The sequence below is a fragment of the Psittacula echo genome (assembly GCF_963264785.1).
Source record: "Psittacula echo genome assembly, chromosome: 5".
Lineage (NCBI taxonomy): Eukaryota > Metazoa > Chordata > Aves > Psittaciformes > Psittacidae > Psittacula > Psittacula echo.
In genome coordinates, this window is record NC_137739.1 from 26,246,716 (window position 1) to 26,270,050 (window position 23,335).

The window sequence follows — 23,335 nt, forward strand, 5'->3', positions numbered from 1 at the left end:
AAAAGTACAAAACCAAATAACAGCTAGAAACAACTGAAAGCAAATAACTATAATTTGCCGTATAGTTTCTGTACAAAACACATTTTTGATGTAGGAATCTGCTCAAATGTTCATCCCTCCCCCCCCCCCCCAGTTTCCAGATAAACAGCAATGTTTATTTTATCTCAATTAGTCACAAAAGTCTCGCATTTAATGTGATACCTGTTTCCATCACATGTATTTAGTATATTTGTTTCAGTTTACACTGAGTCCTGCTGTCTTAGAGTCATTTAAAAAGGTATTAGAATGACCTGTCTTTTAACCTTTCCCCAGCAACTTCTCATTTTGTGTTTAAACTTCCTTTAAAGCACTGGTTTGCCAAAGGGGAATCACTACCTGATCACCAGTGTGATTTTTTTGTATTTTTTTGTATGAGCTATATCAATCACTGAGTAAATATATGCCACAGTACGTTTTCATACCAAAACAGGTTGATCCAATAGTATAGATATTAAATAACACTTGAGTGATTTCTGAAGTCTAAGGTTATTTGGTAATAACACTACAAAAGGCTTTGTTAGCTGGAGTTTTAAATTATAGCTCTCATGAGTCATGGAGGATTAGTACTGAAAATAAGAGATATTAAAATATGAATTATATGATGTCTACAGCCTTACTCAGGAGTTACAGGGTCTGAACATACTTCCTCATCAGTGACAGTTTTAGGATGAGAAGACACTGATAGCAGAAATACTTCTGTTCTGGCCTGGGTTTTGCCTTAGCATGGGGCATCTGACAGTGGCATTTGCCATTGCAGAGCTGAATTTTCAAGCTTGTGAAAAGCCACAAACATAAACAAACTGGTCCTCTGTTTAGCAGCGCTGGTCTGTAAATGTGCAGAATTTTGTAAACCAGCAATACATTTATCTATTTAAATGATACTTGCTTTGAAAACAGAGATTAGTAATGATAGTTTGCACTTGCATAGCACTTTTTCATTTCTCTAGCACTGTTTTAAAGTGATTGAATATTTTCTGTTTCTCTAGACCTAATAATCCTGTGAGGCAAACTCAGAAAATAGCTGTAGCAAAGAAGAACTTGTCCATGCATGAAAAGAAAAACGATTAAAAGAAAAAAAAAAAAAAAAAAAAAAGAGAGATAAAAAGCTGCAGAAAATTAGTCTGCTTCAAAAAGCTATTAAATTGTTCCTAACCCTGAAGCTTTACAAATGTGCTAATTATTGTGTTCTGGTCATGTAATATGTTTCTGCACGAAGTTAAGGTGCTTTCCTGTTTGTTGCCCAAGCCCTTGTGCTGTCAGGATGAGGGGAAGGCCTGGCAGGCTGTGTAACATAGGGCAATGAATCTTCCCTTCAGACAGCGCACGCTTCAGGTCTGAACACCCAGAAATGCTTCATAGATGTTCTGAGCTGCCTAGCAATGAAAATTCTCTAATTCTAGCTGACCTAAAAATGTAAGTAGACTACCGAGCAAAGGGCTACTCCCAGTATAAAGCAATACCACCCCCCCAGCTAGTATTTAGATTTTGCCCCCTTGTGCGCTCCTGTTTCATAACCAGCGATTTGCCAAACCTGTGACACTGGTCTGTTGAAACAGGCATTCAGGGACGTACTGTATAGGTGGTTTCTTTTCCTGTATCTCAGACATGGCCAGATTTTTGAGCCCAATGCTCCTTTGCATTTGCCATATTTGCCCAGTGGATTACACCATGCAGCCTAGTTAGAAACATGTACTGCCATGAGACCCAAGAAAGCCAGTAGACACCAGAACCCCATCATTGGAGAGGGACTTTTTACAAGGGCACGTAGGGGCAGGACGAGGGGAATGGCTTTAACCTGACAGAGGGGAGATTCAGATGAGGTAATAGGAAGAAGTTCTTTTCTGTGAGGGTGATGAGGCCCTGGCACAGGTTGCCCAGAGAAGCTGTAGCTGCCCAATCCCTGGCAGTGTTCAAGGCCAGGCTGGATGGGGTTGGAGCAACCTGGTCTAGTGTAGGGTGCCCCTGCCCATGGCAGGGGGTTGGAACTGGATGAGCTTCAAGGTCCCTTCCAACCCAAACCAGTCTGGGATTCTGTGATTCTGTGGTTTGCATTTTGTAGTTGAACGTAACTACATGCAACAGCTCATGCTGTCTCAGTGCTTTCTAGAACAATGCCTTGGAGAGATTCTGTAGGTAGGCACATTGGCCATTATCAGTAATTCATATGCAGTGAGAAATAATGTGTGCATTTGCATGCATAGTTGCATGTTGTGTTTGTACACACAACTTCTGCAGCTGATGTATAGGAGGAAATCAGCATTGCCAATATATACAAAATCTAGAAAAACTACTGAGGCAGCAGCTGGTCCAGCTAGGCTGGTTCAGGGTCTCAGAGCAGGGCCCATTTTCTTCTGTTCTTCTTAGAAAAACACTTCATTAAACTCAGTTTCGTTGGATTTAGAGACTAGATACTTGTGACCAGTGGAAGGTTGTAGGCCGTGCATGGTTTAGCAATAGCTGGCAGAACTGTTCCATTCAGAAACCTGTCTGCATTTCTGTTGTCTGTTTTCTAAGTTGGCAAATCAGGCATTGACATGCACTTGTAATGGAGACTTGCCAGTGAGAGTCACCTGTCTTGGAGCACAACCTTTCTGTGAAGTGTTGAGATCTATCTGAACCATTTTATCAAGAGACAGAAAACATTTTATCAGTTATTTGTGGTGTTGCACACCCTCAGATAAAATGGTGGTTTAAATGGGTGTATTAATGACTTTTCTGAAAAGTGACAAAATACTTAAGATGAGACAGAAGCCTGATAGATTACAGTGAACTGTAACAGATAGTTTTGGATGCAAACTCAAATATTTATCAGTTTTCCAGCTTAGCTGAAATTTTAGAGGGCGGCAGTAACATTATAGTATGTTGGACCTCCTAGAACAGATGCCTCTGTCTCTGAGTGCTATTTCTCCCTCCTCATTTACATAGCTTCTGTTTGTACGCACAGTGTCTTGAACACTTCTCAAGCTTCCCAGTAGAGAGACCCAAGTTGTAGAGCTGCGCAGGCATCACCAGCAACACTGGAACGTTTCCAGTGAGCCATCTGTGGTTTGATACAAAATCCGTACTGTGTGGCATGTTGCAATGTCATTCAAAGAAAGAGGAGATGCAGAGGCACTGTCTCAATGAGAAGCTTCACAGAGTTGTAGTACTGAATTCCTCTCCTTGACACTCCAAGTTAAGAATTTAGTTTAAGCTAGTCATCCAGGTTTCCTGAATAATCAGCAGATATGGGCAAGCACTTGCAAGGATGATTCACTTATCCTAAGTATATAAGATAGGTTAGACCAAATGGCTGACTTGTAGACAGCTGCAATTAGGTTGAAAGAATCCATCAGGGAAGAGAATGTGACATTAACATTAGCATACATCCATCTATCCTGAGAGCCCTAGAACTACTCAGACTTGCATCATGGGTCCCACACTCCTCTTGTGTAAGCTCAGGGAGGAGAAATTCGACAAAAAGACAGATCTACAGGAGAAATGTTAGTCTGTTTGCTTTGGACATAGGTGATATAATCAGACTCCTGAACTACTGTTTGAATTTAGAACAGTATTTCCCTTCAGCATTTAGACAATGTATTCCAATCTCAACAATAACACACCTAGATAATTTATCTTCTCTTGCTCTCCATTTTTTCTTCACTCCGTCTCTTTAGCTTTTTGTACTTAATTTCTTCCCCTATGGCTGTTCTCTTTCACTCACCTTTCTGTGCAATATTATTTTCATTTGGAAAAAAAACAAAGCAAAACAAAAACCAAAACTTTTTAATTAATACACTATTTATGTATCATGACTTTTTCCTTCTGCCTGGATAATTTATCTTTCACTTCTTCCTTTTCACCTACTTTGTGTATTCAGACTGTAAACTCATTAGGACAGAAACAGTGTTTCAATATGTGCTTCAGAGCTGGATCAGTATTTCAGTAGTATGCTATGTAAGTATTTAGTACAGTTCTGGTTGTAAGATTACCACATATTTCTTTGAATTTTGATAAGACGACTGATTGAACAGCTGTAGTCCTTGGATAGCCTATGACCATCCCTGATTAATCCAGCCCCATTTGTAACATGGGGAGCTTCTTCATTTTGTGGAGAGTACAGTTGTAATATAAAGCAGGTCCGTTCATTTGTACATGTGATTTGGAGTGGCACTATGTGGTGCCAAATAATGTTCTCAAGTGTCACAGAAGGTAAATCCTCCTGGTATTTTTATCTTTCCCTTGTGTCCCTTCACATAAAGCAAATCATCTTTAAAACATCTTGGAGGTTTTTCCTTGGAATTTGTTTTCTTGGCGTTTGTTCAGACAATTGTCTGTACTTTCCTTTTCTGTCACTGAAATGTAGTGATTAATGCTGCACATGCTGCATTACAAAACCCCACCCATTTCTACTTGCATGTTACTAGAACTTCTTCAGCCATCTGAAATCCTCTAGGGATTCATTTTACAGAAATATACCAAATTAAATTTTATTTGTAGAGGTATCTCTGAAAGAGTTTCACTTTGCAATAGCCAGTGTTTAAATAAACCAAGTTTTAACTTCAGATTTAAGAGTTTAGATTTTAAGTACTTTGTATAGTTTTCTGGCCAGAGGACAGAAACAGTACTGTGTGAATGTTGAATGTGAAACATCCAAATGAATCACACAGTTTGAACTGAATTCTCCTGGATATTACCATGTCACTTCTGTAAAGCAGATAACACTGGAAAAAGCTGCACTAAAGAGGCACATACTAAGATTCAGCATTCTGAAAAGTAAAACAGCTTTTACGAAATCTGTCACAAAAGTGTGTTTAGTAATGGGTTTTAATTTTGCCAGGTGCCTTTAAAGTCCCTGTTTAAATAATCTCTTCGTAGTATTGGAAACCACCACAAAACATCACTGACCTGCAGATAAGGTAAAAATGAGAATTACCCTGGTTTTATTTTACATTCTGTAAGTGGTGGAAAATAAGAGGTTTAGAATAGTGTTCAAGTGTTTTACGTATTATTAGCTGTATATAAAAAAAGTATTTTCATATTAGCAATGTGTCCTTTAGCAGACAGGCAGGGATATGTAGGTAGAAGTGTATTTATCAGCTATTCTTAGTGGAAGCCTTCTCTCAACACCTGATGTTAACAGTAATTAATTTTGATGGCTCAGATTATGCTTTAACTTTAAAAAAAAAAAAAAAGGAAAAAGAAATAGGAAATGCATTTGGTAGATGTGCTTATTTTAACATGGATTGATCTAGTCGTGATTAGTCAATCACAGTCACCTGAAAAGTAGAAAATTTTAGAATGATCTATTTAAAAGTCTTTTGTCTTCATAATCAATTTAGAAAATGTATTCATTGCTGTGATTTAAAAATGGTAATATAGCATCTCTAAGTATTGCAGAACAAGAAGAAACTGAGTCATGTTCATTATACAGAAAACTTGTTTGTCTCCTGAATTAGTTAAAATACTGAGAAAATTGTAACATGAACAGGAAAGTAAGAGATTTATAATAAATGAGTTTAAAAATAGCTTGCCTAAGACCTAAATGCAGTTACGGGAGGACAGTTTGGCACCATTCTCTCCACAAGATAAATGTAATAAATTGTGAGATGCTGTCACTATTTGTGAACGAAATTTCAAGACTGTCATAGGATTTCTGCATGACACGGGTCTAGGCCCATTGGAATGACTTTTCAGTTGCTGTGAAAGCTTATAATGTCTTCAGTGGTAAAGGACTTACTGTTTTCTCACTGGAAAGTATTTTTAGGTTTTGTGGCATTGTAAGAATTTTATATCTTTTCCTAGCAATATTGTCAGATTTGTATGTGAGTTGTTGCAAAGTTATGTCAACATAAGTGATATGTCACTCCAGTAGACTACATATCATATAAAAGTTAATTAATTTCATCGTAATACACATACCTAGTGTCTCAGTTGTCAAACTTTATGAGAGAAGTGGCCAGAGCTTATAATCATCTCCATGTAAAATATTTGAGCAAACTCTTCTCTCTTGAAAAAATTTAGTTCGTACCTGCATATCTTTGTTCATCTTTGCTTCATACCTGCACATGCATTTTGATGTTAAGCCCAAAAGTAGTAATTCGTTTTTATGAAGACCAGTTGGTTACTGTGCTTGATGATGACCTGATAAGAAAGCAGTAAAGTCACTGATTGGCAAGGCTAAGATGCTCCTGAAATGTGTATCTCCTAAGAAGTCTGTAACCATTCGACAGCTACCTCAGTTAGAAATGCAAGATGCAGCCTGTGAGTACATCAGGTAAACCTGTTCATTCAGGACATTTTCGCCATGTAAACAGACACATCACAATGGCCCTGAAGCTGTAGCTGGAAGCAGGGCAGAGAATCAGTGCCACATGTTGCCACTGCATTGAAAGTACACTCAGTGTCCCCGGCGAGCTCAGCCACCTCTATTAAATCGTTCTCCCACTGCCCGAATAAGAAGAGCAGTTCCAGTGAAGGTATATAAAAATCTGAAGTCTAGGTACTATGATAATAGAAATAATTACTGGTAATTATAAATCAGGTATTAATAAAAAGACAGAAAAGGGAAAACATAATGCAAGGGGTGCATTATGGGCATCATAAGCAGAAGAGGAAACAGAAACAGGAACTCAATTCTGTGCCACAGACTGTTACTGTTCTCTTGTGTGGGCTTTATGGAATGGCAAGAGTTCTGCTTCAAAGAGAAATAAGCAGGGTATAAAGCTCCCCTGCATCTCTCGTTTTCCCAGCATTCCTAAAATTCTTCTTCCCCCTACACCAAATCCCTTCAGCTTTGGTGACTTCAGTGTTCGTGGAGTTGCAGTAAATGGAACTAGAAGGGATCTAGAGAGGTCATTAACCTATCTCCCTGCCCCAAGGCAGGACTGCAGCCATAGTAGACTAATAAGCATTTATTTTATGATCAAAGATCCAAATAGATTGCATTGTAAAGATTTTTTTTATAGTTTAATTTTGGGAAGTTTGGGCTGAGTTGTTAAAACTTCATATAACTGTTCACAGAGTCATAAGGTTAACTTCAATGGAACTACTTTAATATATATCAACTTAAGAATGAACTACCACCTCTTTTTCTATGAGATTCAATGGTTTTGCATCACTCATGTTACTATGTATTTGTTTGCTACAATATTGCAGTTATAATAGCCTCAAAAATATTATAATGATTTTTTAATAATAGGAAGAATAATTACTTTCAGTTAAAACCTGCATACTGTTTCTATGCATTTTGTAACGAGGTATAATCAGCATCAGGAAAGGTTGTTAGGAAAACTGTTAGTCAATCCTCTTAATGCTGCAGAGAAAAAAGTCTTACATTGGAAAGGTTAGTTTTTATACTAAATCTGTAAAATAATCCCTTTGATACAATAAGCTACACTGGCAAAGCACTTGCTAGTGTTTTTGTCTACTGGGGATTTTGTTTGTTTAAAAAAATAGATTACATCCCAACCAAATATACCAGCGGACTGGAAGTTCATCGTGAATAGAATAACCATGACTTGGATCTTTACATCCTAGGTTTTTAAGGCAAACCAGGTCAGAAAACCATCAATACTGTATTTGCTCCTCAGTGCTGGGAGCGGACTGACTGCTCAATGTCCCTTCTGGCCTGTCATTTTACATATTCTTGTCTTCCACTGCTACTTTTTTTCCTCCCATTGAGAACAAATAAAGTAATTAGAAGTTTTCTTCAGGCAGAGGGAGGAGCAGGGGCCAAGTATGTAATAAGTTTTGTCTGAACTGTTTTCCTTTCGTAATGCATGCCCTAAAGCTGTGTGCTTAGCTGGCTTCAGTGTAATTGTTCCTATCACTGCAAAGCCTTCAGGTTCTGTTTCAGGCGGGAAGCACCAGCACTCAGATCATGCCCCTTCCCTGGCTATGCCTCCTTCCATAGCCAGTTATTTCTTAATCGATTAAGCTTAGAGTCTGATTCTGAAGATCCTAAATTTAAACCTTCCTAGCAGCCTGCATGAGTGAAAAGTGTGTGATCACATAGGTTGTTTACTATAATAATGCAGATACACAATTGACTTGCACAAAGGAATTTTACTCCAGCATTCTCTAGTTTTTCACACAGACAAAGTTTACTTTTCTTTGATACGGGCTCTAAGATACTTTCACACGGAAGGCAATTAGAGGTTCCTCTTTTCACTTGCATATTTACTTTTGCCAGCCTATGACCATTTTGCCTTAAAATACTGTTGGCCTGCCAGCTTGCTGTAGGCTTCAGGAAGTTTTGTGTTTATCTCTGTGCTGGAATATTTTAGTGAAAATCTTCAATTTAGATTTTAGTGAAAATCTTCAAAGAATAAACAGCAGCAGGGAAGGGAATATTGGCAGAAATGGGCAAGAGAAAGCCAGGACTGGCAGGAGCAGAAATTAACCGCTTGAAAGCAGAAAACTGAGACTAGGATTGCCAATGTGAGCAAAATCAGCTTGATTCTTATCACACTGATAAGAGAGATTGAAAGGGATGGAGGTCATAGCCTCAGAAATAGCAGTCTGTCCACCAGAAAACATTTGGTCCTAAATTAGAACTTTAAATGTGATTGTTTTCTGTAGTCAGCAAATACCTGTGAAAATGTCTGATCATTCTATAATGGTGGTGTTCAAAAAGGATCACAACCTATTCATGCTATCACTTACTGCCTTAGTTCAAGGAACCACAGTGTATAGTGCCAAAAATAAAGGCCTTTTGTTTAACCTGTGGATGTCTGAATAATGCCATGCAATGAATTTCCAGTTTGTGGTTTAGAATTTAGAATACTTTTAATGATGTTAAAATATTTAATAGTACTAATACTTGCAGCCCTTTTTATGTTTTTAAGCTCCAAAACAGAAATGTAAGGAATGGTGATTTGAAATGCCTAGTTAGACTTTATTCAGAGGAAATATGTGTGTGTGCTGTGAATCAGATCTTAATGGCAGGGTAACAGTTGTTTTCAGAGTACTCTAGTGTTGTTTACTTTTCAGAATACATCTGATCTGAGGATGAATGTGGCACACACAGTGAAATGTGCTTCCTGGAGAACCACTGATTTGCTGTCATGTTTGAAAATCAGGATTGTAGAGATGGCAAGGATTGCAGGAAGGATGGTCTCATAATTAAGACGATTGAAGGATATCATAGAAAGTATGATGTGTCTCTGCCTATACCACTGAGCTTCTGTGTGATCACACTACTTCAACCCAGCACTTTCATTTCTGTACTCTTATTTTCTCTCTTGCTTTCTAAGTGCCTTACTAGAGGTTCTTGAAGAATTACTAGGCACTCACAGCTGCAAATAAAGTTAGCATTTGAAATGCTGTACAATGCTGAACATTCTGGAAAAGCAAGTCCTAAATGCCTCAGTTTGTGTTTCTGAAATTATTAGACAACTTTCGCCATGGGTTTGATGTGCCTCAATTTCCTATCCCTAAAATTGAAGTAACTTTACTGCCTTATCTCTCAAGAATATTGGGAAAATAACACAGTTGGTATTTGCAAAGCATTCTAGTGCTGTATACTGACGTGTGCTATTGAAAAGCCATTCTGTCTTCAGAACAAGGTTTGAATAGCATACAATAAATATGTCAGAAAAGTTCAAAGTAAACAGTGGCAAGAAAACAGAATAGTGAATGGCCAGTCACTAAATGAGCAGTGTGCATCCTCCTCACTAAGATGGGGCAAGAAGAGTATATGTGTGTATAATGAAACACTGCATCATAACAAACACATTTGTAAAAGTCTAATTCAGTCCCACCATCCAGTCTGAGGATCTTTAATTTTTCCTTTTCCTATTTGAGTCTTTGCAAATTTATAAATATCAAGGACTTTTTTTTTCCTTTTGAACCACATTTGAAGTCCAGGCCAGCATGGCAGGATTTACAGTTGTTCCCTGTCTGTGGTATGAGTCAGTCCCTGTGTAAGAAGATTTTGCCGAGTTTCAGTGCTGTTTGCTCTTCATGACCTCGCTCTGAATTCATTTGGCAGACTTGGCAAGAGGGTCACTAATTGCAGGAGAAAGACAGTGGAACTACATTTTCCCAAGAGCAACCGAACTCTCCTGCTCCCAGTGGGAGCAGAGAGATGCTAACAGTGTGTGGGAGAAGGTTGGATTGGTTCTCTTGTCTCTCTACCTCCCACATACCAGATACCCTGTACCCTGCTAGCAGAGTACTGTACTCTTTTTTTTGGAAAGAAAATGTGACTGAAAGATGTGCCAAGCCCTCTCCTGCACTTCCTGGCTTTCCTTCGTCCTTCATTTTCCAGTGGTCACAGCCCCCCTCATACAATCCAAGTTGTATGCTGGCTCTTTCCTCCCAAATGTTTTTCTCAGCAGACAAACAAGATGATAGGCACATGCCCTGGTTTATGTTGTGTTGATGTAGAAATGGGGCATCATGGAGCACAGTTCACATCCACAGCCATGCTTAGTCTTTTTTTGTTGTGTAGTGAAGGATATTGTAAGTGAAGGATACCATACACAACTGTGATTTTAATTCAGTGACATGTAAGAGCTACATAGTTACTAAATTATATATACATATAAATTATATATACATATATATATATACAGGGGATGGTTTTTTGATACATATTGTGCTTCACAAGCCAAGTGCTACAAATAAATACACACATTTCTCCTATTTCAGTGCAGAGGACTGTAATCTCACCCTGGGCACAGGCTTCCCTACTCCACATGTGTTACTTTATGCATTCCCTTCCCATAGAGGAGTTAGATAACCACCCAGCACACATTCTTCTCCCTCCACTGCCCACAGCCAGGAGTGGCTGGTGGTAGGAAGCACTTTGGAGCACCTCTCAAGTTACAGCTCATTGCACAATCCCAGAGCTAGCAATGACTTGAACATCTGTAAATACAGACTTTTCTTATACAAATATGTAATATAAATAAATATTTTTAATTACATTCTTATCCTACAAAAGTTGCAAAGGTGTTGAGTAAAGGCAGCTATATTTTTGCGTTGTGATAAAAGCAAAACCATAGCAAAAGCAGAGAATACGGATAGCCCACACAGCCTCTTAATACAGTTTTGTAGCCGTTGCTGTTATCCTGTTCCCTTCAGAAGTATGTGCATTCTAAAGGAAGAGCTACACAATTTAGCCTTTGCCTACTAAATCTTTCAAGAAACATGCTTCTTCCATGATACCAGATTCATAAATTATTGCACTGGGTGGGAGATGCTCAGCTGTTTCATCTCACCTGCTTTCAGTACTTCACTGTGTCCAAAAGCAAGCCAAAATAAAGCCTCGGGTTTACATTCATTTTCACCTTACTCTACCACAGCTAAATGGTAATGTCATGTCTTTTGTATATCTATCTCCAGAGGGAGAGTTGAAATATTTTTGTCATAGCTGAAAAATAAAGTTCATTATGCAAGGACTGTGTGCTTGTGGACAACCATGTAACCTGTGTCTCAGTTTCCACATCTGTAAACTGGATATAATTTTCTTACAACTCACAAGGGATGGCAAGGTTTGATCAGCATGTATGGTTGCCTTATACAGATACAACTACTATCACTGCTTGGTTTTATAGCAAGTATAAGTAGAACATGAAGAAGAAACATTTAGCAGAATAAATGCTGCAACCAGGGTGAGCCCTCTCCATCTTCTGACCATGACATCATTTATTTTCAGACTCTGCCACAAAGTATAAATGTTTGAAACAAAACTATACTTATATTGTAATGACATAGAAATCAAAGGATTTGATGTAGGGGCTGACATACAGGCAAAACACTTGTTTTTAAAGGAAAAGTGCCCAGAGATATAATTAAATACCTCGAGCACATTTGGATATTGTTTAGATTTTCATGAGGAAAAAATCTGTTCCAATTTACAGAATCTAATATACAGAAAACACACAAAACTGTTCCCAGCTCAGCCTAAAAGAGTGTCTAGGGAGTGTTTTATATGTGTTGATCAGTCAGGAAGAAGACTGCATTCTGAAATATACTATGGAAAATAAATTCTGCAATTATTCTTTTTTTTTTTCCTCTCTCTCTTTATGTTCTCTCTCTCCCCGTCTCCCTCCTGAAAATCTCCTGCCACAGCGACTGCATTTGCCTCCAGACTTGTCAGACACAGTGAGCCGCACAAGCAAACAGGAGCTGGCAGGATCCGCCAAACTGCTGAGCTCAGGATGTGGTGCTATGGCCATCGGCAAGAAGCACCTGGACTTCTAGTGATTTCTCCTTAGCAGTTTCACTCAGATTTGTATGACACTCTAATTATGAGTGTTAATGACTTATATAAATATTTTTCTTAATGCTTTCACCCAGCAGTCTTTAAAAATACATGTGATCATGTGGTGCCACCTTTTTTTTTTTCTTTTTGCTCTGTGGTTTGGTTTTTTTTTGTACTAATTTTGGGCTTGTTTGGATTTTACTTCTGTTATGTTGGGTCCTGCCATTGTTCTGCTCAACTGTAAACGTGCAGTATTTTGTTCCTTTCCTTAAAATAAAAAAATTACTCTTACCATTTCATTTTTAGATGGGGTCTTTTTTACAGTTAAAAAAAGGCTATTTTTTCCAATGGAATTTTTATATACTTACATGCCATTTTTTGTATGAATAATAAGTTGGGTGATTCATTGAAATAAAGGAATGAAATTAAGCAGTGCATTGTCACGTGTTATTCAAAACCAAACTACACAGTTACAGTTTTAAAACATTTTTTGTAGTTGAAATGCCATTCTTTAATTTAAGGAAATATTTACATTAGTTTATTAAATATGTAAGATAAATTTAAAATATGTAAGATAGTTTTTATTCTAATTGTCAGTAATTAAGAATGGTGGGGGGTTTAATCAGCAGTATATTATAGATCATTATTTTGCCTTATGGCTTATTACATTCATTAAAATGCACTTGAATGGAATTTACTAGCCAGAGAGAAAAGAAATTATTTCCTTCTGTAGTTCAAAACAGTAATCCTAAACAATTGAAGTCAGCAGTATGAAATTATGTCAACAGACATAATTCAAGATTGAAATTCAAACCGACAGCTACATTAATGCTAGAATACCAGAAGAGTGCATTTGAGCTCGGGGAAGGGTATCACAGAATGCTGGTCTAAAGCAGGGCAGAACATACAAGTAATTCAGCTTCTGTACTCTTAGATATACAATTTGTGAAGTTCCAACCATTTTGTATGTATCTCATCAAACGAAAAGAATGGTAAGGTGAAGCTGACCTGTAAATTAAAGTGGTTTGCATTCTTTCTTCTGAGGCTGACTTCCATTTTGAAAGGTAGTACCTTCTTCTGCAGAAGTTCCAAGCCACCCAGCTGTAAGATTACATTACAGTTTCAAAATTTAGTCTTTATAATAGTGTATTACATGGCTGGAGTGAAATTGACTCTTCAAAGAGCATGTTAATAGGATGCAATAATGGTAACTTATTTTGATGGGTTTGGAACCAAGAGCTGGTTAAGTGGTTTGCTTTTTTTCTCCTGCAATCCAGGTTCTTCTTTATTTTTTTCTTGACAACGCTGTGTAAAACAAAGACATAGCTTTTAAAACTGTCTAACTAATATGATGAATGTCAATCACTTAAAAAACTCCACTGTAGCATAAACACATACTGTATACAGCTTTTATTCTGAATTAGAATAATTGAATCAATGACAGTGATTTGCCAGGATGTCAAATCTATCCATCATATCCTGTCACTACCAGTTTATTTTTTGTGATCAAAATCAAAAAGACTACTATTTTGTCATCATCTATTTCATTAGTAGTAACAATCAGGTTTTCTCTTCTATATTTTTTAGATATGCCTGTTATATTTTTTATTTCTAAAGACACAAATCCTTTTTAAATCTTTTCAAAATAAAGTTTCAGAACTGAACTGTCAGTTTAATAAAGCAAAAAGACATCTACTTTCCTATGCCAATGTATTTAAAATATTATCATTGATGTCTCAAACATTTTTTCTCTTTTTGTGTTATGTGTAACGTTGAATGGAAGTTTTCATTAGATACTTAATTGTGCCTTTTGAAAGCTTGAAATAATTTAAATACGTAGGATAAAGTGATTTTTAACAAAGGAGAAGTTTTGCATAGTACATCTTTCTAATGTAAATAACACAAAAAACAGTATGTCTTTGTGAAATATAGTCATAGGACATATAAATTGCTACAAATATACTTAAATAGGTCATTAACTTCACATACAGGGGAGATAATGTGAAAGTCACAGTCAGATTCTAGTTAACAAATTAACTGAAAATTCTTTCCAAGTAGTATATGTATGCCATCCATGTAAATGTGTATATGTGTGTCCTATACGTTTGTAAGTTCAATTTCAAAAACTTTGGTAGTTTAATATCAAAGCTGACAAATATTTTGTATAATAAAAGGAATTTCTTCTGCAAATCTGGAATATTTTTTTTCACTAAACATGCTTCGTAAAGTAAGTGTTAGAGTATACAGATGTGCATTGTTGTTTACCTAAGGCAAAAAACATGGAGCAAAAATTCTCTTCTTTGCTTTCAAAACACTGCATCAGTTACAACAACACATGACAGTGATTTGGTTAATATAGCAAACTGGTAAGTGAAATAATGGCATGTACATGCTGCCTGATGATATGTAGCTATGTAGTAGATAAAGTGTAGATTTTATTCATTGCACCAAAAGCAATTTTGACTTGGGAAGCAGGAAAAGCATTTACATTGTGATTTCTGTGGTTTTTCCTTATAACCACATAACTCTGTGACTGTCAAGTTCCTGGTATAAAATATACTTCAGTTCCTTCTTCTGTTGGTTTGAAGAGAAACACTTAACTAAGGGATGCAGCTCAGGTAATTGAAGAATGGGTGCAGCCTCTCTTGACAGGCAGTTGCAATGTGCTACCAGCTTATTTTTGCATTTTCAGAGCCCCCTTGTTGGCTTGTGTGGAAAATCCATGCGATTCTTAACCCCTGCTCAGAGGGCTCTTTTCTGCAAAGATTGAGGTACGAGGCTTTTCTGTTTGGTGCGATTTTTTAAGCAGAACTTCCTACTTTTTAGCAGGCTACAAACCGAAACTGCCAAACTCAGCAAGGAAACAATAGATTCATCCCGGTGAAGACATTCCCAATTCAGCACAAGAACCTGATCTTCACAGAATTGTGACACACAGCCAGGAAAGCAGTAATGAAATTTTAAACATTGTGTCTTTAATATGTCAAATAAGAACTCTTTATATAATTTCTGTTGTGTTGAAGTTTTCAAAATATAAGCATTGGGAGCATGAATAATATTATGATGGATTAAGTCTTCTTCAATGTTTGTAAAGAAATTTCAGAAGCAATTTCAAGATGCAGCAGAATTCAATTTTCTGTAACGGCAGCTACAAGCATTTGAAAATGGGCATTCAGCCACTTCAGATTTGATATGCGTGGTAGTACGCACTGTAAATCTAATGTAAAATAGTGATGTTGCTCCAAAGACAGCTTTTGGAAAAGTACAAAAGTCTAACTTACAAAAATCCTTTACTGTGCCAGTATTGGAAAGTGAGCTATTAATGAAGTTTTTCTGAACCCACAAGGTTGTAACACACTGTTTAAAAAAGTATGCATATTACAAGAATTACACACACACTCATTTAAACCTCTATTTCTCCAGGATCAGATATTAGAAATCTAATAAAGTGTTATTCTTTTGCCTGTGCTGGAGAAATGTCATCCATAACCACACAGCACAACAGAAATAGGAAAGAAGATGCTTTTATGCCTTTAAGAGGTAGTGGAAGCATGTACTACCCTCCGTGACTTCTCTTGGGCTTTTTATTTTCTCTTGTGAGCTACCTGAGTGCAAGTCCTACATTTCTTTTTTTAATCACACTCTGAGCACATGATGCTGCTTATTCAATAATAAATGTACCTGTGTAGGAAAAAGAATGAAAATGAACCCTCTTCATCTTAGGAAAAAAGGCAGCTCAAATAGAGAAAAAAAAAAAAGAAAGCGAACAAATTCCACCACAATTTTTTTTGTTGCTTCAGTTTCTGGTTGAATATAAGCAAACGTTAGGCTGGTTTGGTTTGCTTTCCAAAAGCAAAATCTATATTTCAGCAGTTAGATTTTTCAGAAGTGTTGAGCATCAGCTCTCCTGGAGCATCTGCTGAAAACTTGGCTGACGATTTAAACTCCACCTTTAAATGATTTTGAAAGTTATTAGGCACATCGAACTAATTTACAGACCTTCTGTTCATATAAAAAAGAAGACATCAAGACATCTTTTGGTTTCTCTGGTGCTGTAGAGCTTAATCTAAAAATTCTTCCAGAGAAGTCAGTGGTAGTCCAGGAACAAGCTGGTAGGATTAGGTCCAGTGAGTCTTTTTTAAAATGTTAGCAGACCTAGACAGGTTGTAGCTGCTTATTCCTCTATTTAAAAAGGGTATTTTAGTGTCTTCTGGCACTGACAGTAAATCTTAAATCCAAAATGTAGCAGGAATCAAAAAGAAGGTCTTTACTCTATGCTGGCAGAGTTTGAGTCTGAATGTTCATGCCTTCAGAATGCTCTCAGCACTTACGGCATTGGGCTATTCTCTTCAAAGTCTTGAAACAAGTAAATTTTGGTGCACTTTCAGGTGCTTTTCTTAGAGTCAGGTTGGAACAAATGCACTAAGAAAAGCTCTTGCTGAAATTTCATGGGGCTAGACTTAAAGCTAAACTAATGAATAAAGCTGAACTCAGTCAAGACCAGATAGAGAGTGATGGGCATAAGGAAGCATTTAGAAGAATTCTCCAGCGTGGTGAAATTTCCATTTATGGTACTTCCCAGCCTACAGATAGCTCAGGATAGCTCAATGGTTTTGGGAAAGTACTTGAACCAGAAGGAGTTTGATAGCACAGTCTTGGAGATACTGGAGTAACAAGTCCATCCATGTGGGAGAGAGCCTTCCCAGGAGTCATCTCAACACTGGGTGGTTCTTCCCAACTAGCAAAGGGTCAAGATGTGTAGCTTCAAACCTACACCATCAATATGCCAGCTTCAGACAAGCAAATCATACTCTATCACACCAAAATACTGGGAAAGAGTTTGGAAGCACAAGCAGTATGGTAGGTAGGAACCGTTTGCCTGATTGAGAGAACAGAACAGAGACAGTAAAAGAATACATGCAGGAGAGCATAATGGGGTTCATTTTGCAGTCCTTGCCTATAGAAGGCTCTATGAAGTCTTAAATATGTCCTTGCGCAAACAGGTGTAAATCAACAGCAGTTCATGCAGATCAACTGAATCATAACTCAGAAAATCATCAGACCCAACAGAACCTTAGTTTAAATAAGAATAGATGGGTTCGGATGCATGTTTTCCAAAGTAACAGTGTTGACTTAAATTCAGAGAAATCAAAGTGGACAAGTTGCTTCTTTAAAAGCAAAAAAAAAAATTATAAAATTTAAATGACTGGATTTTTATATAATCTGGTCTGACAGAGGGAGTTTTAAAAATAAATAAACCCTCCCCTGCAGTATTTGGAACACAAAGCTGCAGACTACAGGCTCTGAATATGAATCCAACTTTGTAGGAAAAATGTAAAGGATAAAACAAACAGTAGCAGGAAGAAATATAAATTTTCTTTGTTTGTGATAAGTTAACATATTTATTGTAACAACCTGAAGGTCTTTATCTGCTTTGTGCAGTTCCATATAAATCAGAATCCTTCTGTTGACCTATATGTAATTTCTATGGAATAACTGTTCATAAGTTTCTCAAAATCCATCAGCATAGGCCTGACCTGAAGGAGGTTATCTGTGAATCTACAAACTCCTCTGGTGCAGCTGGAAAAGCTCGTATGTCCCAGGAGATGAAGAACTACGATTCGCAGCCCTCACTGATTTTAGTTGCTGGAGTGTACGTGAGGTCTGTCAGGTGCCTGGAGGCAATCGCAACCTCTGCTGGAGGATTTCATGCAACTTACAGATCCTGTCAGTCACCTGAAGGTAACAAGGATCCTCCTGGGTCACTCACAAAACCTCTGCTCACCATCTGACCCAGCTGCAACTCAACTTGGGAGGTCAGGCTCCAGCGCCTGAGGAACCATGGACCTCTACCAGCCCAGCAAAAAACAGTAGCATGGTCCTTTGTGGAGCAAAGCCCACCACCATCAGACGTGTGTTTCCACCTTCACCTCATTCTCACCAGGGATATCCTAGTGGGATATTAGCTAGAGGGAGGAAAGGAACAGTATGGAAGGCCCTGAAATTCTCATTGTGTTAAAACAGTCATCAGAGGTTCACTATGAAACTTAAGGGAAAGCAGGTTTCATGGGGACCTTTTTCTCAAGGGCCACCTTCAAAAGAAACAACAGGGATTCTGGCAGCTGGAGGTTTCATGAAAATCTGTCACACAGGTTAATTGTATGTGTTAAAAGACTGATCAACTGGTTTCATTCCTTCCAAGTTTTATTTCCTCAGCCCCTATGAAAACACATTCATCTTCAACTATTGAAAACTATCTTAGGAGAGTAACCTATCCTAAGAAAGCTAACCTAAGTAACTGCTGATACGCTGAGGTTTTCTTTCTTTACATCTAAGAGAATATTAGGGGAGGAATTAATTTAAAATACATTTTAAAGCAAGGAACTTGCCAACCTGGCTCCTATCCAAATGGTACTATCTTTACCACCATGCATCTCATGCAGATTGCTCTATCCTCTGCTGTTTTCTCTAAGAACTACTAAACCAATAACATAGATGGGTAAAGAACTCATTCAATGCATAGCCCGGAAGGTCATACATTTGTGTTAATAACATGTGAGAGACTTGCCTGATGTCATTCTCCAGCAGTAATCCAAAAGGAGCTATATTCCATGCTTTGTTTTCCCCCTCAAAGAGGAGGAACATTTGGGCTTCGGGGGTCCCTGCTCACTTCAGCCAAAGACTTGCTGCCACAGCTGCCTTCTCTCCACAGCAAGACATAAATACTCACTGTCTGAACAAAACCAAACAACCATCACATCTACTCTCATGTCTGTAATTCATATGCCTATTTTTAATGGGGGGGAGATGTTGCATTTGGGTGTTTGTAGGTGCCAATCACACTTTTGATTAGAAACAGGGCTGCTGGAGCTCATTAAGCAAGCAGGTGTCTTGTCAAAGAAGAGCTATTTAAAATGAAGATGCTACTACACCATTCCCAGAGCAGAAGAGCCTTATCAGCTGCATGTGGTGCAATGCTCAACTACTGAAGCTGAGGACAACAGCAAATGAAAATGAACTGGGAAAAAAAGAAAAAAAAGAATGGTACGTTTTTAGTTTTGCTAGTGCTGTTTGTGCCGTGGAAATCAAGGACAAATTTAAATCTTAGCATAACTCTAAACCCGCACATATTACCCAGAGAAAATGAGATCACATATTTTAGTCAGTAATATCAGGAAAATCAATAAACCAATTAAAAAAAAAAAAAAAAAAAAGAAAGAAAGAAAGAAATCCAGACACCCTTGGCCATGGGAAGTGAATTAAATAGGACTCCCAATGGCTGGAAACCATGGGGGGAAGAGATGTGTGTTATCAGTCCCAGGTTGTTCTTTACAACTGTAATCTTTCCCACAAAGATAAATCCTATGTTAGGCTGCCTAAAGTAAAGCACCTTACAGGGGCATTTTGCTCCCTTTATAAATAAAAACCTAGCTAAAAAAAAAAAAAAAAAAAGTTATTGCATCTCCTTTCTGTATGACAGCCAGGCTGAGAAAGCAGCTCTTTCTGCCTCCTGGAGCGGGGCACACACTGACTTGCGCTTACCTTGTAAAAACCGTTAAAACCGGTATCCACACAACACGGGGCAGTTCCAACACGTATGTCACTGCATGCATGTCTGCTTCACCATCAGCATGTATGGCTCATCATCTGTCTGCTCTGAACAATAACTGTTAGGTTAGCAGCCTTTTCACTTGTAAATGTAAATATTGTATCTAGAACACAATATTTGAAATACAAAATACAGTGTTATTAAGACAGCGCTCACACATCAATTCTTGTGTGACTATAATTTGTGAAATGCTTTAGGAGGGGCTTATAAATAAAGTATAAGGTGTTATTATGAAATACATTTTAACCAAACGCACAGAAATGTCTCATTCCTATTGAAATCAATAGCAAAACTCCCACTAATTTCAGTGGTAAAAAGAGGAGACCCTTGGAAATTGCTGTGGTGCACTGAGCAATGCATTACACTAATTTCAGTCTTCTTAAGAAATACAGATCTAGAAGGAGAAAGGGATGAAAATGGATATTAGAGGCACTTCAGAGCACGCTGAGGATTTCCATTTCCCACTGAAGCAGCAGGTAGTGGTGTCTGGTGAGGTGGCATGTCCGGCGCTGGGGCTGCTCTGGGACCTTGCCTGGCCCCTGTGGAGCACCCAGGGGCTGGCACCGGTGCTCAGTCCCATGCCCCAGCCCACCCTGGGGAAAAGGCTCTTGACAGGGCTGTGGGCATGATGTGCAGAGCAAGACTGCCTGTAACCCACCAAGCCCGCGGCAGCAGCTCTTCAAGGCAAGCAGCAGTCTGGGGACCAAATGCCCTAACTTCTTCCCGATGTGCAGCCAGCCACGGACTCTTCCCAGCCGACCTCCTTCCATAGGGCACAATAGCGAGCCAGTGAGCCAGAAACGCCTTCTCTCCACCACAGCCATCTATAGCCTGTCACTGAAATAAGCTCAGGGTTCATCCGTGCATGGAACTGCTCTACAACATTGCTGCGGCTGCAGAGGCACAGGGCTGTGAAAGGCTGCAGCCCCGCAGCACAGCCTGCCCTGAAGGAGGCTTCAGAAAGGGCATCCAGGGCTGGCGATGGCTCGATGGGGGCCACCAGTGGCTGGACCGCAGGTGGTGGAGCTGCAAGGCAGGGAAAACCAGGGAAGGGCAGGGAAGAGCTGCTTCTGCCTGCCCATAGGCACCTGCAGAAATAGCACCACAGCACGAAATCTCTCAGGGAAGGATGGGATGGGAAGTTCATTTCCATTCCTGGTTGAGCAGAAGTTGGCATTTAGATAACAAACTACATTAGTAGGTATAAACACGCTAAGTGGCTATATAAATGCTGGGTTTGTACCTGTAATTAATTGTTCCCAGGATCAATTTAGCTATGCAAGAAGGGACCTGCTTATTGTAGTGTTAATGTGATCTAGCTGTATCTTGTAAATATATAATGTGCGTGTGCATCTCTGATAAAAATATATAAAAATAAAAATTAAACCTTCCCCACGTTTCATTAATATTTGCCAATGGAGGGCTTTCAGATAATTAATTAATGCTGATATAATGAATATGCTTACAACTGACCAGTATCAATTAAAAAGGGGTGGTTTAATCTAATATTTTTGCACATTTTTGCTTGCTTTGGGCTCTTGATTTTAGTAACTATCACCTCGTGCTTTGAGCACAGCTTCTCTTTGTCCCTAAAGGATTCAGAGTTTACATGCGTTTAATCTTGTCTGCAGCATTGCAACTACCTCAGCACCACAACTCTGCTACTGCAAGTTTACAGCGAAGCATTATCTGCAGCAACAAATATGCCAACAGGAAAACATAACCAGCCTAGATAGTATATTTGCTTCACAAAGGCTGCTTGTGATGCCTGTGCTTTGACTCAAAACTCCTGGCACATTGGCTTTTTAATCATGAGATCCCTTTTTCAGCACAGCATCGCAAGTAACAACTGCAGCACAATGAGCCAGCTTCATAGATATGGGAATGTTTAGATTTCCCTGCCAGTGACTAAAGGCCTTTAGCTTTCACTAGCCAGTCCCAGCTCGCATTGTTGTTGCCTGTTGATTTGTCTTCTCTCATTATTCCTTGACATGCAGCTCTCCACCCACGCCCACACTAACAACCCTCACACAAAGCGCATTGAGGTATTAACCAGGTTACAAGTTCAATGGAAAATTACACTAAGATTGTGCTGTGTGGCAATATAAAGGGATGGTATTCACTCTCCCAAAGAGCCTGTTAAAAACACAGCTGGGTTTGGGGTGTTTTTTTCTTTCTAAGCATCCTAACAAAAACAATTTTTAGAAGTCAGGAATGTATATTTGTGTCTATATGCATCTATACGTACTTTCTGTCGAATTATAACAGCCAGACACAGGCATGCATTGTGTCTCCACCACTGGCTGGCATGATGCAAACTCCCTACTGGAAATTCTGCTGGATTCTGGAGTTTATTTAGAGCATCCCCAGAAACCCGAGCTAAATAAACAACCTCCTCCTACTCTCAGCTGCAATTAGATACATGAACCTATCTTCTTTTTGTTAGCCCAAATTACAGGCTGGTGGAAGAGCTGAAAGTCTATAAAACAATTCCCTTCTTACTGAAAACTGAAAATAAGTTCAAAATAAAACTTAACGAGATTAACCTAACACAGTAACAAAATTTGCAACACCACACTATAAGGTTAAAAAGAAAATAGTATAATAAAGGAAATACAAAGGCTTTGGCATGGTTTTTACAATCAACAATGGTTAATTTTGATATGTAGTTGTGAACAACTTCAAAACACTTAGGTTTAAAACTCTTGCAAGCACTTTTAATTGATTAGGAATGAATTCTAGATGCACAAAAATGATTGGACTGTGAACAGTAGTACAACTATTCTAAGAACAATTAACTCTTGCCGACCAAAAAAGAAACGTATGATGCATGAAAATGTGTATAAAACATCTATAGAATATTCTTGTCAAATATAAATGAAATTAACTTTATTATAGAAATCATTCTGGGAGATTTCTAGGGAAGACAAATACTTACATTTCGACATAAAACAAATTGGATTATATCGAAGACACAATCTACCTTTTATCTATCAAACTCTTTTCTTCATTGAAGCTCTCTCTTAACCCCTGTTTGCACATAGCTTCATCCGTTAACAACCTTTGGAAATACCAACAGATATTTTTCTTACATAAATCTAGTGCGTATTGTTCCAGGTTTAATTATATGCAATGGAATGATACAAACTTGGAACATCAATCCATAATCTATGAACAGATTGGTAGAAGTATTCGATATATCTTGATAAAACTCTTAAATTCGTGGCAAAGCTTGTTGATCATGGCTTCTTTTTTTTTTTTTTCTTTTCTTTTTTTTTTTTTAAACAACTTCATGACCAACACAGATCAAACATCCATCCAGTCTACATTGTTCTTTTTTTGTTGGATTTTTTTTCATTATAACATACAAATGCCCATTTACAAATAATACACCAAAATGAATAAAAGTTTGGATACCAAAATGAAGATTTGTTCCAACTGATATAACGCCTCCAGTGTACAAAGGTCCATGTGAAAGTCTTTTCCATGTGTTA

At 38.1% G+C, this 23,335-nt stretch overlaps 1 protein-coding gene across 1 annotated transcript in view; it reads left to right on the top strand.

Moving 5' to 3' along the window:
• The window catches only part of ELP4 (elongator acetyltransferase complex subunit 4), a gene marked incomplete at its 5' end in the record, with an annotated part of 146,339 nt that extends 133,598 nt beyond the window's left edge, over nucleotides 1–12,741 (top strand). The window contains one exon of the mRNA XM_080617202.1: nucleotides 12,100–12,741. Coding sequence (XP_080473328.1) covers nucleotides 12,100–12,245 — 146 coding nt within the window. The 3' untranslated portion in view covers nucleotides 12,246–12,741. The remainder of the gene's footprint in view (nucleotides 1–12,099) is intronic.
• Nucleotides 12,742–23,335: the final 10,594 nt, after the last annotated feature.